The 15,329-nt window shown below is 46.3% G+C and overlaps 1 protein-coding gene across 1 annotated transcript in view; it reads left to right on the top strand.

Moving 5' to 3' along the window:
* LOC135902829 (uncharacterized) overlaps positions 1 to 12,155 on the top strand; it is a 144,097-nt gene extending 131,942 nt beyond the window's left edge. Inside the window, exon 17 of the mRNA XM_070531346.1 lies at positions 12,011 to 12,155. Within this exon, the coding sequence (XP_070387447.1) occupies positions 12,011 to 12,155 (145 nt within the window). The remainder of the gene's footprint in view (positions 1 to 12,010) is intronic.
* Positions 12,156 to 15,329: the final 3,174 nt, after the last annotated feature.

Below are 15,329 nucleotides of genomic sequence, written 5' to 3'. Positions count from 1 at the left end.
TGCGATAGAAGAGGAGATGCTCCCATTAAGCCTCCCCCACCCCCTCCTATCGCACACACATGTCCCCGTTCTCGCCATTGATCAAGTGGTAATACGTCACACGCCCTCTCCGCCTTCCCAACACCAGCCTTTCCCCGTGCTGGAGTGAGGAGATTCCCGCCGCATCAAGCTATTATACTTCTTGGTTCAACCTCGCAAGCTTTCGCTCGCATGGAGCATACAGCGCGTGGCTGCGATGTTAGCGCACTGGGACTTTATAGGGAAAATCATGGTGGCATGAACAGCGACGACGACGTTGGAAGTTCGCCTGGAGTCTCCACACAACTGCTGCCACAGTAAAACGAAAGCACACTGATATGGTTTTGAACATTACTGGTCGCATTCAGAAGCTTTAACAAAAAGGGAAACGCGCTTTGCCTTTCATAGAAAACCAGATCGAAGAGCCCTAGATCTCGAAATAATAATCCGTCATCAGCGACGACGCCATCTCGCATACACGCATACACCGATGCGTTTGTTTGTATTTTAAAAGTAAGTGCTTGAAGTGTTGTGGTGCTCCCTTCATCAAATCACGCAAGGTTTGACCAAGGTACGCGTGCTGTGACGACAGATGAGCGAGTGTATTGTTACGTAGTAGTGACGGTGAAGTACACAGCAGCAACACTGTGAATGACGAAACTAAGTTCTTATTAGGTGAACCTGTGCCCACAAGAGCAAGTTACACTCAATGCACAATGTTAGCGGCGAACACATTCGGTGATCATCGAAATATGATCTGCGGGTCAATCACGTCGGCTCTTATACACGAGTCCTCGAAGATTCCAGAGTAATCGCTCGTGCCCCCGTTTCTTCCAAAAGTACTACCCAGTTCGCGTCGAGCATACAATCAGCAGATTACCAAAGATCGGCGACAACATACAACGGATAAAATTCTGATACGTGTAAGCGGGTCGCGCGCTGAGCGATAACGTTTAACATTTGTTAGCCAGTGATAAGCGGTCACCCGATAAAGATAAGGGAGTACCCAAGTCAGCGTAATAGTCAGCAAATTCGACGCAAGCTTTGACAAGACAACGCAAACGCAAACGGGGTAATGCAAACTGGGTAATGAAACATCAAATTGTCGTGTTGGACATCGCTGCCGTTTCAGAGAATAACAGAGGTGCTGAAATTGTGTTGGGTTCAGTAGTGATAGGGTTATTGTATACTAAAAAAAATACCTATGTGTGATTGCATTGATATAGACTGCAGTCGGAAAAGCGGAGACAGCCGGTTCATTCAATGAAACCCGTGCAGTGTAATACCCGTTTCAATACGATGATTTCCTCGGTGTGCTCAAGCACAGTAAATGAACTAACTGTCACCTATTAAACCTTCTTGTTCCATACGACTTCTTTCTCTACATCTATCTAATGTTAGGTTGTCTGTAAAAGAACTGTATGTGATCAGAACTGTCAAAAACTTGTAAAAAATAGACAGTTTGGTTATGAGTCCTTTCCTTTTATTCTTGCTTGTATCTTCGCTTCAAAATGAAGCTGTTCAAGCACAAGAACCCGTCATGAGCAAGGAACAGCGTACTCCATACGTTATTTATTTTTTTCACCCAGACTGGTTGCTATATAGTCGCATATAATTAGTCAAAACGGGGATAAAAGTTTGTAGCATGAGGAGGACAATGTGTATGATCTGTAAACGATGTTATAAAAATTGGATGAATTCTGGCAGTAAAAGGAAAGTGACAAATATCTTGTAAACACAGCTCGATGATCGAAACAACGTTTGTACATCAAACTTAACTTGGAATCGCAACTAAATATTGAAAGAATAAAGTTCAGTATAATTTGCAGTAGGTAATGTTTGATTGTTCGTGCTTAGCGTCACCGAAATAAAACAACGGCGATTGTATGGATTCAATAAAACCTTTACAATGCAGTGGCTCTTTTTTTTTTACTTTCATTTGTATTCTGCCACCAGTGGAATGGCGCCATCGTGCCTAACCAATATACGGATGACAACGCGCTCAACAGCCAAACACCATATCCGCTTACCTATCGCGGTAGATGAAAAACGTAATGAAGAAGATAGAAAGATGCGTGTCACTTAGGGGCGTCCCAAAAAAATAGGATACGCATTAGAACCTGCTGCAGAAATCGCCGAACGTCAAATCCGATATCGCTATAAAAATAATAGTTATTCGAAACCACAGCAATACGATGGTAATTTAGGGGCATACTGTATACTTGCAGCTCTAAACTTAAACTACGTGGGTCAAATAAGAGTTACCCATTAAGTAGCAGAGTGCTACCAGGGCAGGTACAGCGCCTCATATTTGGGTGAAATTAAAACGCACGGTTCACGCCCACGGGACAGTAAGTATCCTTATCTTGTAACTTTGCAAGGGCACAGTTTGAACCGATTTGTGATCTGATGAATACATTAAAAAATGCAACGACTATCACGACACTTTCTAATGGGAAATTTCAGCGCAGCACTAAGGGTGTTTTCATTTCGCGATATATTGATAGGCACAGATAATCACTCTTGTACGACATATTGCAAACAGACCGAAGTGCGGCGCGACTGCGTCGCTATTCTGTAGACCAACGAAGGCTACGCGTGGGTGACGCATGCGTCCGATTTACAACAGGCGCCGCGGACAGACCTGCGCTCACGCAGCGTTTTGTTCCCATATGTCCGATGGGGCCTTACCTGGCGCCGTATCGTATTCGTTGTCGCCGCAGAGGCCGTCTTAACCATCACTAAGCTTTTCTTCTCACGTTTTTCCAACACCTCCTCCTCCGCTTTCCTCGTTGCGCTCTTTTCGCTCTGGTCGTTTTTCATCAGCCACTGCACACCGCTTTCGCTCTTTCAGCCTTCGCTGTGCTTGTTCGCTCGGTCACGAGGGACGCTGAAGGAGGCCGAGGCAAGCCGACGCTCAACACAGGACCGGGCGCCTGAGAGCTGCGCTCTAGAATGGTCATGCCAAGTCATGTGTATTTAATTAAACGTGTCAGTCAAAGAGGGCTGTATTTTGAGGTGGCAGCAGGGGAACATAAGGGGCCACAACAAAACGTTCGCGTGTTACGACAACGCAATAAAGGCCAGAAGGATCGCCGCGCCGCAGTGGCACCATCTTGACGAGAGAGAACGACATACCCGCTAGTATTCGATCAATGTCTTAGGAACCCGTGTGACTGAAATTTAAAGAAAAAGGCAAGAAGGTAACCCAGACCAACAGAAAGAACTGAAAGCTAGTCACTTTGTGATGCAAAGTAGTTGATGTATTCATGAAGAACGTTTTTTTCAATTTTGGTGTTTTTAAGTGGCAGAACTACGTTAGGAATATGATACACACCGCAGTGGGGGACACCAGAATTTCCACCATCTAAGGTTCTCGAAAGTGTACGAATTTCCCCGTACACGGGCGTTTTTCATTTCGGGCACATGGACATGCGATGGCCGCGGCGGCGATTTGACCACGCCAGCTGGGGCTCAGCAGCCCAGCGTTAAAGCCACAAAGCCACCTCGGCAGAGAAAATGCAAACTATTCAAGAATACGTATGAACAGAAGTAGGCGGGATCACTTACTGACTTTCTGCTGTTGAAACTAGGCCACGCAATAGTTATGGGACCAACAATATATACAATATATACTGCAGCTCCCTGATAATATCAGAAAAAACAAACAAAGCTTTTATGCACGCAGGTTTCCTTTGAGGAGAGAATGCAGTTCGACAAGTTTTTTTCGTTATGACTTGCCTGCTTTCCGCGGAGAACCTTGGAATAATACAGAAAAGGAGCTGCTTCATGTAGCTTCTGAAGCCCTAGATTGTCATCTCCAAAATATGATCTGAAATGACACACGGGTTAGGCGTGTTCATTACGAATGTATGCGGGAATGTTGTCACGAGATTTTCCTTATTTGGCATGAAACACTAAGGCAGGAAACTGAAAGATAACAGCATGGCCGTAGACGAAAAAAAGACCGCAACATGGCACGCGCGAGAGAGCATGTCGTTCTAAGCCACAGCGCACACGCAATTCGAAGGCGCCGAAGCACCTTGGTTTAATATGCCGAAGGCTACTATGTTCGCGGCGGGTGGAACACAGTGTCGCGGACCCAACTCAGGAGTCGATTTATTACAAGACTTAACCGAATATACGCAATCTCATCTTAAAAAAGACACAGAAACTCGTTCTTACGGGATGTTACAGTCATTCTGACATAGAGGGTGACTTGAATCGTAGCGGACACACAGAATCAGCATCTACAGCAGCGCTGTTTGAGATATCATTTAACTTCAGTTTATTTCGAAAATACAGGCAAGGGCGCTGCAACGTTGCTACCCTGTGCAGGCGCACAGCTGTGGACGACGAGACGGGATTTAGACGAGACGCGCATCAAATCAATCCCGACCCTCCCTCAGTATGATGGCCCCATGTATACTCGTGGGTAACTGTTTATGGCTAGGAAGGCGAAGCCATACAAAGGCAAAGCGTGCAAGTTATCCAGCAGGTCCTTTTTCAGCGAGCAGGTCTTATCACAATAAACAAACGTCCAAAGCTTCTGCGTCTGCAGTTGCTATTCCAGGTTTTAAATATTGAAGTAAACGGAAATAGCCATGGATTCCTATCGTCCTCTGGCACCAGACCCATTAGACGAAAACATAGCAGACACTTAAGAGAATATAGGTGACACAATAACAAATGATACATTTAAGTCATCGTTAAGTCCTCACTACTAACGTCCTGAGCCCGTCGTTAGTAGTATTTCAACTGATATTTGTATCTCAAAAATAACTTGTTATATTTCCCCACCGCCTGAGCGTGAAAAATGAAAGGCATATGTCAGTGTTTCTATGCGAAAGAATTCCTTGTGCAAATTTTTTTTACTAGTGTTGTTACCGTGTTTACTCAAAATTATTATACCATTGTGTATGCGAATGCTTTGTGTTGCCGGAAGAAGCTTGTATCGCCCTCATTCTACGGTTACAATAATTCGCAATATTATTAACAGGAACTGTTAACTTTGTTTGAAACCTCTGTCATAGTTGGCTTTGTGTTCTGACCCTGCTGCTGCATTACATATAAAGCTATATTACAGTACTTATGAAATAAATAAATTAGTAAATTTAAGAAGGAAATTAATCAATTCATGAGTCCGAGTCCAGAAAATCATAAAATAGCGTCATCAAATTTACGTATAACAAACTCTACAATTACGACAATGTGTATAGTTTCTATTTCACAAGTAGCCATGTTCATGAACTTGCCGGCACTTCTGAACAGTGTTCCAGTAAACATGTCCATCTCCGTCGAGATAATGCATCGGTCTTATTGCGCACGTGTGTTACGAAATAACTGCGCAAGAAAGCAGATGGAATAAAGTCACGAGAAAATCACCTCCTTCTTTGCTGACCTATGTAAAAAAGCTGTGGTGTTCAAACGCGACGATCTGAACGCAGTGATTGGCGCTACTGACACTTCTTTAGCATCGCTGACTGAGATATGGCCGTTTCATTTTTTCGAAAATAAATCGCGAAGTCATTTTCGCTTGCGAAACGCACTCTAGTGTTTACCAGCAACACGGAGCCCAAAGAAACTTCGGAGGGCTTATGATTATTGTTGTAGACAATCGGCTTCTTATTGTGTACACACCATTAGTAACATAGAACTACAATGTGTTGGACATTGTTTCTTGTTTAGAAGCATTATTTTGGGTTTCATTGTTCTTCGTCTAGCCGTAATAGGCTTGTTATTGACCTTCGTGGGGCTCATTACTCAATTACTGTATGCTATCCAAATGTTCCTACATTACTCACTGGTTACACTGATTACCTGGATAAAGTTTCATCAGCTGCTTTTCGTTCTTGAGTTTATTTTGTGCTCAGGGTAGCAATCTTTTGAGCCTGTGGTATGATTTCATCTATAAATCGATTGTTACCCAATCAATGCACTTTGAGTCGTCTACTTCGAGTTTAATAGACGTTATTCTTACTGGAAGTGATTTGTATAGTATTATTTTATCTTGCGAGTCTGCCTAACGTGCCCTTTTTCCTTTCACAGTTGATCTAGCAGTTAAGCATCATCGAAATCATACTGAACCTGTAAGAAATTGTGAAGCTGCGCAATTTAGGGCTATTAATCGTGAGGCAGATGTATTCATCGATAAAATCTTGCAGGCTGCTCACAGTGGTCTATCAACACCAGCTGAATGTGAATCAACATGGCTGCTTCGGCGCTTCCGAAGCAGCCGACGCGGCCGCTTCGTCGAGGTTATCCCTCATGTCACATCACGCCGACGGGGGCGCCAGCTTTTCTAGTGGTGGAGCTCGCGCCCAATAACGTTTGCTCTGTGCTTTCTACGTTTTGTTTCTATTCAATCGAGAGACGCACGAAGGCAATTCGATCACTGCTGCTGTTGCGATTCCTCACTGCAGCGTTTTGACAGCGAGTTTCCACGGTCATCGAGCGAGATGTTTTTACGTTTACTTTACTTGTGTGCGCGTGACACCATGCATGTAATTTGTTTAGTAAGCGAATATTTACAAGTTTGAGGGGCCGATAAAACGATCCTTACTTTATATGGATATCTACAAATTTGCTATTGCGATTGACGTTTCACCTTTCGGGTGAAACTGCGACTTTTTTTTATTTACCAAAGTATACAGCGCTACTGTCCTTTCGACCCTTTTAGACCAATTGCTAGAAACTGGCTGTATTCGAATAATAGGAAAGTCGGAAGAGTTATTCCATCTTCAAGTTCATGAATCACGAAGTCGGCATTCCATTTTAATACAGCAAAAGTTTTCATGACTGATTTACTCCCAGTACATTTTTGCATTGGAATAGTCTTCCGCACTGTGTTGTCGCCATTGGAGACATTACCGCTTGAAGAAGTGGTGCTCCGAATCTGGCTTGTAAGAAACAACATCCATGCTACGTCAGTCATGTGGTTGTCAAATGCATTGACACGTGTGCTTATCTTTATCGGGTGACCACGTTTCGCCGCTTAGCAACTGTAACCGCACAGCGAGGGACGCGCCTGCATGTATCCGACGTTTCTGGAAAGTTATCGATGCTTCTAACCGGCTGTCTGCTGTCGCCGAATCTTGTGTTATCTGATTTCATCGCGTAACGCGAATGGTGTAGAACTTTGTGGAAGGCACGCGGGTCCGAACGATTAGTCTCGAGCATTGGATGACTGCTCTATAAAAGCCGACGCGCTTAACCCAAGGTAAATATACCTGGTAGCGAAGCTTCCATAGGAGCCCATACGTTCAAAACATGGCGATCCATCACCGGTTAATGGGGCTTAGCGCCATCTGTATGTGGTGGGAACACTTCCGGCGGAAGGAAAAATAATGTGACGCCATGTCCGTTAAAAGCAGAAGTGACGTCATTTTGTTTTCGAAAGCGCGAAATTTGTTTGGTTGTTCTTCCTTTGGAGCTATATATTCAAATGCCCCGCCATTCATCTTGATGGGCGTTTCGAGCTTTCAGCGTGGAAAGCGATGCAGGAAAAGGCCAGCCGTACGGTTGTCGAAATCGCATCCCTGCACAGAACATACTTTCTTTGGAGGCCGACGAAAGCTTTAGGTGTAGAGTGCTGATCCTATTGTCGTATGCCAAGCCCGTCGGCCAGCGCAGTCGCACGAAAACAACTACACAATTATCGGGCGGTCGTAACTCACTACTTTTGACTGAACAGATTAAGAAGCAATGAAGCTACTCGCGTTGTGAAATTCAGACAAACCTCGACAAGCAAGAAAGCACAAATTGTGTGGGGGGGACGTATTTCAACAGGTGATACAAGTGCGCCTTTCTGCCCATTTCAAGACGTGCATTGCACTGTGAGTGATAGTGGCGTCAACGTCCCCTGTAGCGATGGGCGCTGAAAAGAAATGCATTTATTAATAATAATAAAATTAAACGTATTTTTTAACTCATCACGAATATATAAAATTGACTAGGAATTTTATTTTCGTTGAATGAATCTAACTGTGTCTCGTTTGAATTAAAAAACGCGTTTTTCTTTCCCAATGTTTGTTCCCTCCAAACATAGTCGCGCTTCAATCGCTGCTCCCACAACTCCCCATGCTGATGTCGGTGACAATCTGTACTGAACCGCTTTTCGCCCGAAGCTTCGCGACCTATTTGAATCGACCTTGCTTGACCCGCTGCTCAGATTTTCGACGATCGCCGACCGTGTTCGCCGCTATCGTTGTGCTATAAGTGTAGCCTTTTTTGTGGGCACAGGTTCGCCCAATAAAGTTAGTTTTGTGTTTCACAGTATTGCTACTGTGTTCTTTTACGTCATGACCACGTGACATCTGGTGGAGGTACTTGTGCGTTCATGTACCGAACGCAAAGCCGCGATACAAGCCCGAAGCCCGCCGACAAAACCAACGTCGCCGTAGACAAGCGTGCTAGCCGCCGACTGCAAGGACTGCCCCCAGAGCACGGACTTCTACCTGAGACGAGCAGGAAGATTGCCACCAAGTCCACCCCAACGGCAGCTCCAACCTCCCCCGTCGTGCTGCCGCAGCCCAGGGAGCCTCCGACGTTCCGTGGTTCAACTTTCGAGGACCCGGAAAGCTAGCTTGAAACGTACGAGAGAGTCGCTACCTTTAACAACTGGAACAGCGACGACAAACTGCGATATGTCTTCTTCGCTTTGGAAGACGCGGCCAGGACGTGGTTCGAGAACCGAGAAGCCACCTTAACGACCTGGGAACTTTTCCGAAGCGGCTTCCTGCAGACATTCGCAAGCGTCGTACGCCGAGAACGAGCCCAAGCGCTATTAGAAACCCGGGTGCAGCTACCAAATGAGACGACCGCGATCTATACGGAAGAAATGAGCCGTCTCTTCCGCCACGCCGACCCTGAAATGCCCGAGGAGAAGTCCGCCTGCTGATGCGTGGTGTGAAGGAGGAACTTTTTGCCGGAATGGTACGAAGCCCACCGAAGACCGTCGACGAGTTTCTTCGCGAGGCCACCAGCATCGAGAAGACACTCGAGATGCGAAACCGTCAATTCGACCACCGCACGAACTCGACAAACTACGCCTGAGTTCAATCACTGGCCACCGATGACCTGCGCGAGACTATCCGAGTGGTCGTGCGGGAGGAGCTACAAAAGCTGTTCCCATCATCACAGCCTCAAGCGGCTTCGATTGCCGACGCCGTGCGTGAGGAGCTCCAACAACAACTTGGAGTAGCCCCTGAATTACCGCAGCCCCAGCCAGAAGCGATGGCCTACGCCGCCGTCGCACGCCGTCAAGGTCCCCTTCCGCGACCGCGCCAGGGTCCTGTAACGCCGCAATTCCGTCGTCCGCCGCCGCCGCCACCAGCACGCCCACCCGTCGCCCAGCGCACCTACGCGAGGAAGACGGACATTTGGCGCGCTCCTAACCACCGCCCGCTCTGCTACCACTGCGGTGAAGCGGGTCACGTCTACCGACGATGTCCATACCGGGAGATGGGACTGCGACGTTTCGCCGTGAACGCACCACGCCCGGAGCAAGGTGAACGTCCCCGCGATATCACCGATTACCTCGCCGCTTCTCAGTGGAGCTCTCGACGACCGTCGCGTTCGCCATCACCAGGCCGCTCCCTGTCGCCGCAGTGCCGACCATACACTGGCCCAGCCCGGGGCCGGTCAGCGAGCCCATATCCGGAAAACTAAAAGCAGCAACCGATTGAGGTGTGGTTGCTGTTCATCGAACTGACGAAGATCCTCCGCCGCCGACGAAGGCACCGAAGAAACTATCTCGACGACATAACGACACGCCCGACGAAATCAGGAAGCCAAGACTACACCGATGAAAGACGACTTGACGACGCGACGTTCCAGCTTCAGCTCAACGCGACGCAGCCGTCATCCGACGCCAAGACCCAACTGAAACGCCAGACAAAGAACCACCGACCTCGACGTACTTCTCGACGGCCACGCAGTCACTGCCTTAGTCGACACAGGGGCCGATTACTCCGTAATGAGTGGACACATCGCCGCCCAGTTGAAGAAGGTTAAGACTGCATGGGAGGGCCCCCAAATTCGGACCGCTGGGGGACACCTCATTACGACGACTGGAATCTGCACGGGAAGAATTACCGTTCATGACCGGACTCACCCAGCTACCTTCTTGTTGTACCGTCAGCGCTGCGTCCAGAAATACTGCACGCCCTACACGACGATCCAGCCGCTGGGCACCTTGGATTCTCCCGGACGCTGTCGAGAATACAGGAAAGGTATTACTGGCCGCGTCTGACCGCCGACGTCGCCCGTTACGTCAAGACATGCCGAGACTGTCAACGACGCAAGACACCACAGACAAGGCCAGCAGGATTGATACAGCCGATCGAACCTCCTCGCCGACCATTCCAGCAGAATGGGATGGATTTGTTGGGGCCATTTCCGATATCAACATCCGGGAATAAGTGGATCGTCGTGGCGACTGTCTATCTCACCCGTTTTGCTGAAACTAAAGCTCTACCAAGAGGCAGCGCAGCCGAAGTGGCGAAATTTTTCGTGGAGAACATCCTGCTGCGACATGGTGCCCCAGAAGTCCTCATCACTGACAGAGGAACGGCTTTTACAGCAAAGCTCACCCAAGCCATTCTGCAGTACAGCCAGACAAGCCACAGGAGGACAACTGCCTACCATCCGCAGACGAATGGTCTCACGGAGCGCCTGAACAAGACCCTCGCCGACATGCTAGCAATGTACGTCGACGTCGAACGCAAGACGTGGGACGCCGTTCTGCCGTACGTACAACACGGCGTACAACACGTACAACACGGCGGTGCAAGAAACAACAGAGATCACGCCGTTTAAGCTGGTTTACGGCAGGAACCCGACGACGACGCTTGACGCCATGCTGCCGCACGTAACTGACGAAGAGAATGTTGACGTCGCTAGCTATCTCCAGCGCGCCGAAGAAGCCCGACAGCTCGCCCGCCTGCGAATCAAGAGCCAGCAGAGGACCGACAGCCGACACTGCAACCTCCGACGACGCTTCGTCGAGTACCAACCTGTCGACCGAGTTTGGGTCTGGACCCCGATACGCCGACGAGGACTCAGTGAGAAACTACTCCGACGCTATTTCGGACCCTACAAGGTCATCCGACGTATTGGCGCTCTGGACTATGAGGTCGTGCCAGACGGCATTTCGCATTCACAGCGGCGCCGCGCACGATCTGAAGTGGTCCACGTGGTGTGCCTTAAACCCTTTTACGGACACTGACGAACTTCGCCATTTTTGTTCCTTTCTTTGCTACGAGTGCTTTTGTTTATTACCTTCGTTTGTTTGCAGCATCGGGTCGATGCTCTTTAAGAGGGGGGTATTGACACGTGTGCTTATCTTTATCGCGCGACCACGTTTCGCCGCTTAACAACTGTAATCGCACAGCGAGGGACGCGCCTGCATGTATCCGACGTTTCTGGAAAGTTATCGATGCTTCTAACCGGCTGTCTGCTGTCGCCGAACCTTGTGTTATCTGATTTCCTTGCGTAACGCGAATGGTGTAGAACTTTGTGGGAGGCACGCGGGTCCGAACGATTAGTCTGGAACATTCGACGACTGCTCTATAAAAGCCGACGCGCTTGACCCGCTGGTCAGATTTTTGATGATCGCCGACCGTGTTCGCCGCTATCGTTGTACTATAAGTGTAGCCTCTTTTGTGGGCACAGGTTCGCCCAATAAAAGTTATTTTGTGTTGAACAGTATTGCTACTGTGTTCTTTGACGTCACGACCACGTGACAGCATTATATTGTTTTTATTGCTGCTACTACCGTATGTATTAGGATTATACCCATTTGCTAACGGTAATTGAATAAGTAAATAAATGACTCTTGAAGTCGCGTATACCTGTTAAGAGGAGTTTTTCTTTCGAAAGGAGGGAGGGGGGGTGTAAAAGTGGATTTATTTCTATTTAGTGTGATGCAACTTCACACATGAAATTCTTAATATACTCTTTCTAATTCTGTGCCATTGCACGCGCTTCGCAGGGTCCTTGGCGGCGTTAAAAATCTGCGCGTTGTGGATGCCTCGTCGATGCCTTCCCTTACGGCGGGAAACCTTAATGCACCACTTATGATGATGGGACACCGAGCAGCCGCCATGATTATCGAAGACAACTCGGTTCAAGAGTAAAAACAAATAAAACAGTCCCGTAATGAAGAATCTATATGCTGCCTTTAAATAAAAGCTGATGTCACGACCTTCAGTGGGTGCCTACATATTGTGCTGCGTCGTTACTACCCTGATACAGCACTCTTCGACTATGGCGGAGTTCAACTTTTCGGCTCCTTTCCGCAAATGCCGAACTCTAATCAATACGAAATTCTATGCCAATCGCTTGCAAGGGCCCATTCAAGCTTCCCCCATTTGTGGAGGACTGTTGTGTAGCTAAGCCATCTTGCGCAATGTTCTGTTTCGTATTACCATTGACCGTGTTTGCCAGTTTGTTTCCGAAGTCGTTGTTGATCTTCGTCTTTTAACTACAAAGCTTAGCATGCTAATCCATGCGAAAGTGTTCACTGAAGACGCTGACTTGACCCGGACGAACCTGTATTTATGCGGATTCGAATCACAACACTCTGACATGGTACCACTTACCTTTATTCCTGTATTACTGCGCAGCATGGCACCACTGCCCTATGAATATCCCAGCATTGACCACCATGAATTTCACGCTGGGCGTGATGGAAAATGTGCTGGGCATGATTGTGGGTATGATCGAATTAGTTTTGGATGGTGGGTGTAGTGGTAGACGGTGGATGCAGGTGGGTGAACGATGGGTGTGCTGGATGGATAGTGGGATACATAGTGGGTGAATGGTGGGCATGCCGGGTAAATCGTATGTGTGCTGGGTGAATGGTGGGGTACATAGTGGGAGGACAATGGGCGAATGTATGCGTTAGTGAGAAAATAATAGGTGGCTTATGGAATAGTTGTGACACAGTGATGACGTCAGGTTCACGATTTGCTTCATCCATTTCAGAAGTAGTATCGCTGTAGTCCCATCTTTTAATAAGCTTAGGTTCACATGTACTTTTCAAACACTATTTCAAGTATATCGTGATGCCTACTTATGAGCTATTGTACCCCACCTAATTATTGTCTAGTATCTGTTTTGTCTCTTAATATTGTAATAATTTCAGTATTTCATGTTGTTTTTGTAAATTATAAGATGTCATTGCGTTGCTACCCTTTCTATGCAGTGAGAGCTGGTAAAACTGGTTCAGTGCTGCCTTTGTTGCTACCGTATCTCGTGTGCAACACATAAAAGATAATATTGAGTTCAGTTTAACTTGGAAACACTGATGGTGGTAATAAAGCATGCTATCCATGTATGTGCTACTACAAAGCAGTGGCTATGGTAAAGCACAACGGACTGTCTGAGTGGGTGTTGAGAGACCAATAGCATCAAGGCAATTCTCGTGGCAAACGGCGAATTGTTCTAACGAAAATTTGTTATGTAATGTGGGTACAAATGAGAATCATACACGGGGGGCATAAAGAGAGAATACCATATTGAAAACGTTTCCAGAGTGATAGCACAAAACGACCAACAAAAATTAAAAACTGAAGGACAATGTTCTTTGAGGCAGCCGCGATACATTGTGCACGGTTGCGCAATCGTTCTGTATCCTGTAGATAAGCAAAATTTGCGCAAATTATGTTGCTTACAATGCTTTCTTTCGATGCACTGTCTGGACGTATACATCTGTCTGTGTAGTTTCAAGATGCACAGAGTTCAAAAAATACATTAGATCACTTTGGCGTGTTCCGGTATTTTCTAGTTTAAACACCAGCATAGTCTGGTGCTGCCTAGCATGCACACCGGAGTGGCATGCTGTCATCTTGTATGCATACCGGGATCGTGCAGTGCTACCTGGTGCGCATCCCACAGTAGTATAGTGTTACTAAGTGTTGTACTTGTCTGGCGCACATGCCAATGTGTTGTGGCGTAAACTTGACGTTTGCACAGCAACTTATGCTTTGGTTTATAGAGGCCCTTACTGGTTTTTGTATGATTGTTTTAATACTAATTTGCCTGCTTTCACATGATCACTACTAACAGAGCGATATTTAGTTTATTTATTTCAACATACTGCAGTCGCGAAGGGCGATTGCAGGAATGCAGAGTAGAGAATAAAAACTTAGAAAAGAAATAAAGTGAAAGCGAAAGAAGATGCACTGCAAGACCAGTGATAAAAATATAACATATGAATTCAGATGGTGACAAACAATGAACGTGACTCGGTAAAGCGTTGCACAGTTCTATAGTGTGGCCAAAAGCACTATTTAAATGTTTTGGTGGAGCATTGAGAAGGAGACATATTCAATCAGGATGGTGTGAAGTGGATGTAGCTGTAGCAGTTGTGATGATGCAGCTGAGTAAAAAAAACTCTGGAGAAGTACACAGCATAGAAAAACTTCAATGATTCAATGTGGCAACAGGAAGATGGATTGTCATATTAAACATTTTAAAGGAACAAATCATTACAATGGGAACAATTACATGAGAGTGGCACGTGAAACTTATGACAGCAAATATGAGCTCAATTTTGACATCGCATACATTAACATTAACACAAAATATTCAATGACCGGGAAGTTGCGCATTTGCTTGCGAGAGTGCAGGGTACATGTCAAAGCTGCTTCATAACTTGATGATAGATTCAATACATGATACATACAATTCCAGGCTGTGTCAAATAACAATTACATTTTCTCGCCTTAAATACCCTACAACTCAACTTTCACAACAAAAAAATACTTCGATTATTATTGCAGGTTTTCCATGGCGCAAGCAAAAGCTCCATGGGAAATACTTCATGGTGGACAAAGAACTGCGCGTATATTATGCTTGTTTTATCCTAGTCTCCAACATGCACGTGGTCCTAATATGAAGCTCTAGAAAGCACATAGATTTAAAATATACTGATGTAATGACTAATGGACGTGTATCATTAGTACACATCGTAGAAAGACATGAAACAAAGAACGGCTATGATAATGAAAGTTTGTGATTCTAGCTTTCATAAAATCAATTATGAGTGATGTGCTGAAAACTGGTACTCGGACCTAAGATTCGTGTTTCATATTGGATCAGTTTACTTACGTTACAATATAGTAAACACTATGTGACCACCGGCAGCTTTGTTGTATGCTTGTGAACGCAGTGACATGGTTCAAAGAGCTGCTTTTGCTAGCGGGAGACATTGAGAGCAATCCGAGTCCTGATCTAGAGCGAATCGTAAAGCAGTTAATGGAAGTTGCAGCCGATATCAAGGAAATTAAAGAAGGACGGCTTGCCAG

The sequence above is a fragment of the Dermacentor albipictus genome, chromosome 1, assembly GCF_038994185.2.
Source record: "Dermacentor albipictus isolate Rhodes 1998 colony chromosome 1, USDA_Dalb.pri_finalv2, whole genome shotgun sequence".
Taxonomy (NCBI): domain Eukaryota; kingdom Metazoa; phylum Arthropoda; class Arachnida; order Ixodida; family Ixodidae; genus Dermacentor; species Dermacentor albipictus.
The sequence above is the reverse complement of the archived record's forward strand: the minus strand, read 5'-3'. Positions and strand labels throughout refer to the sequence as shown.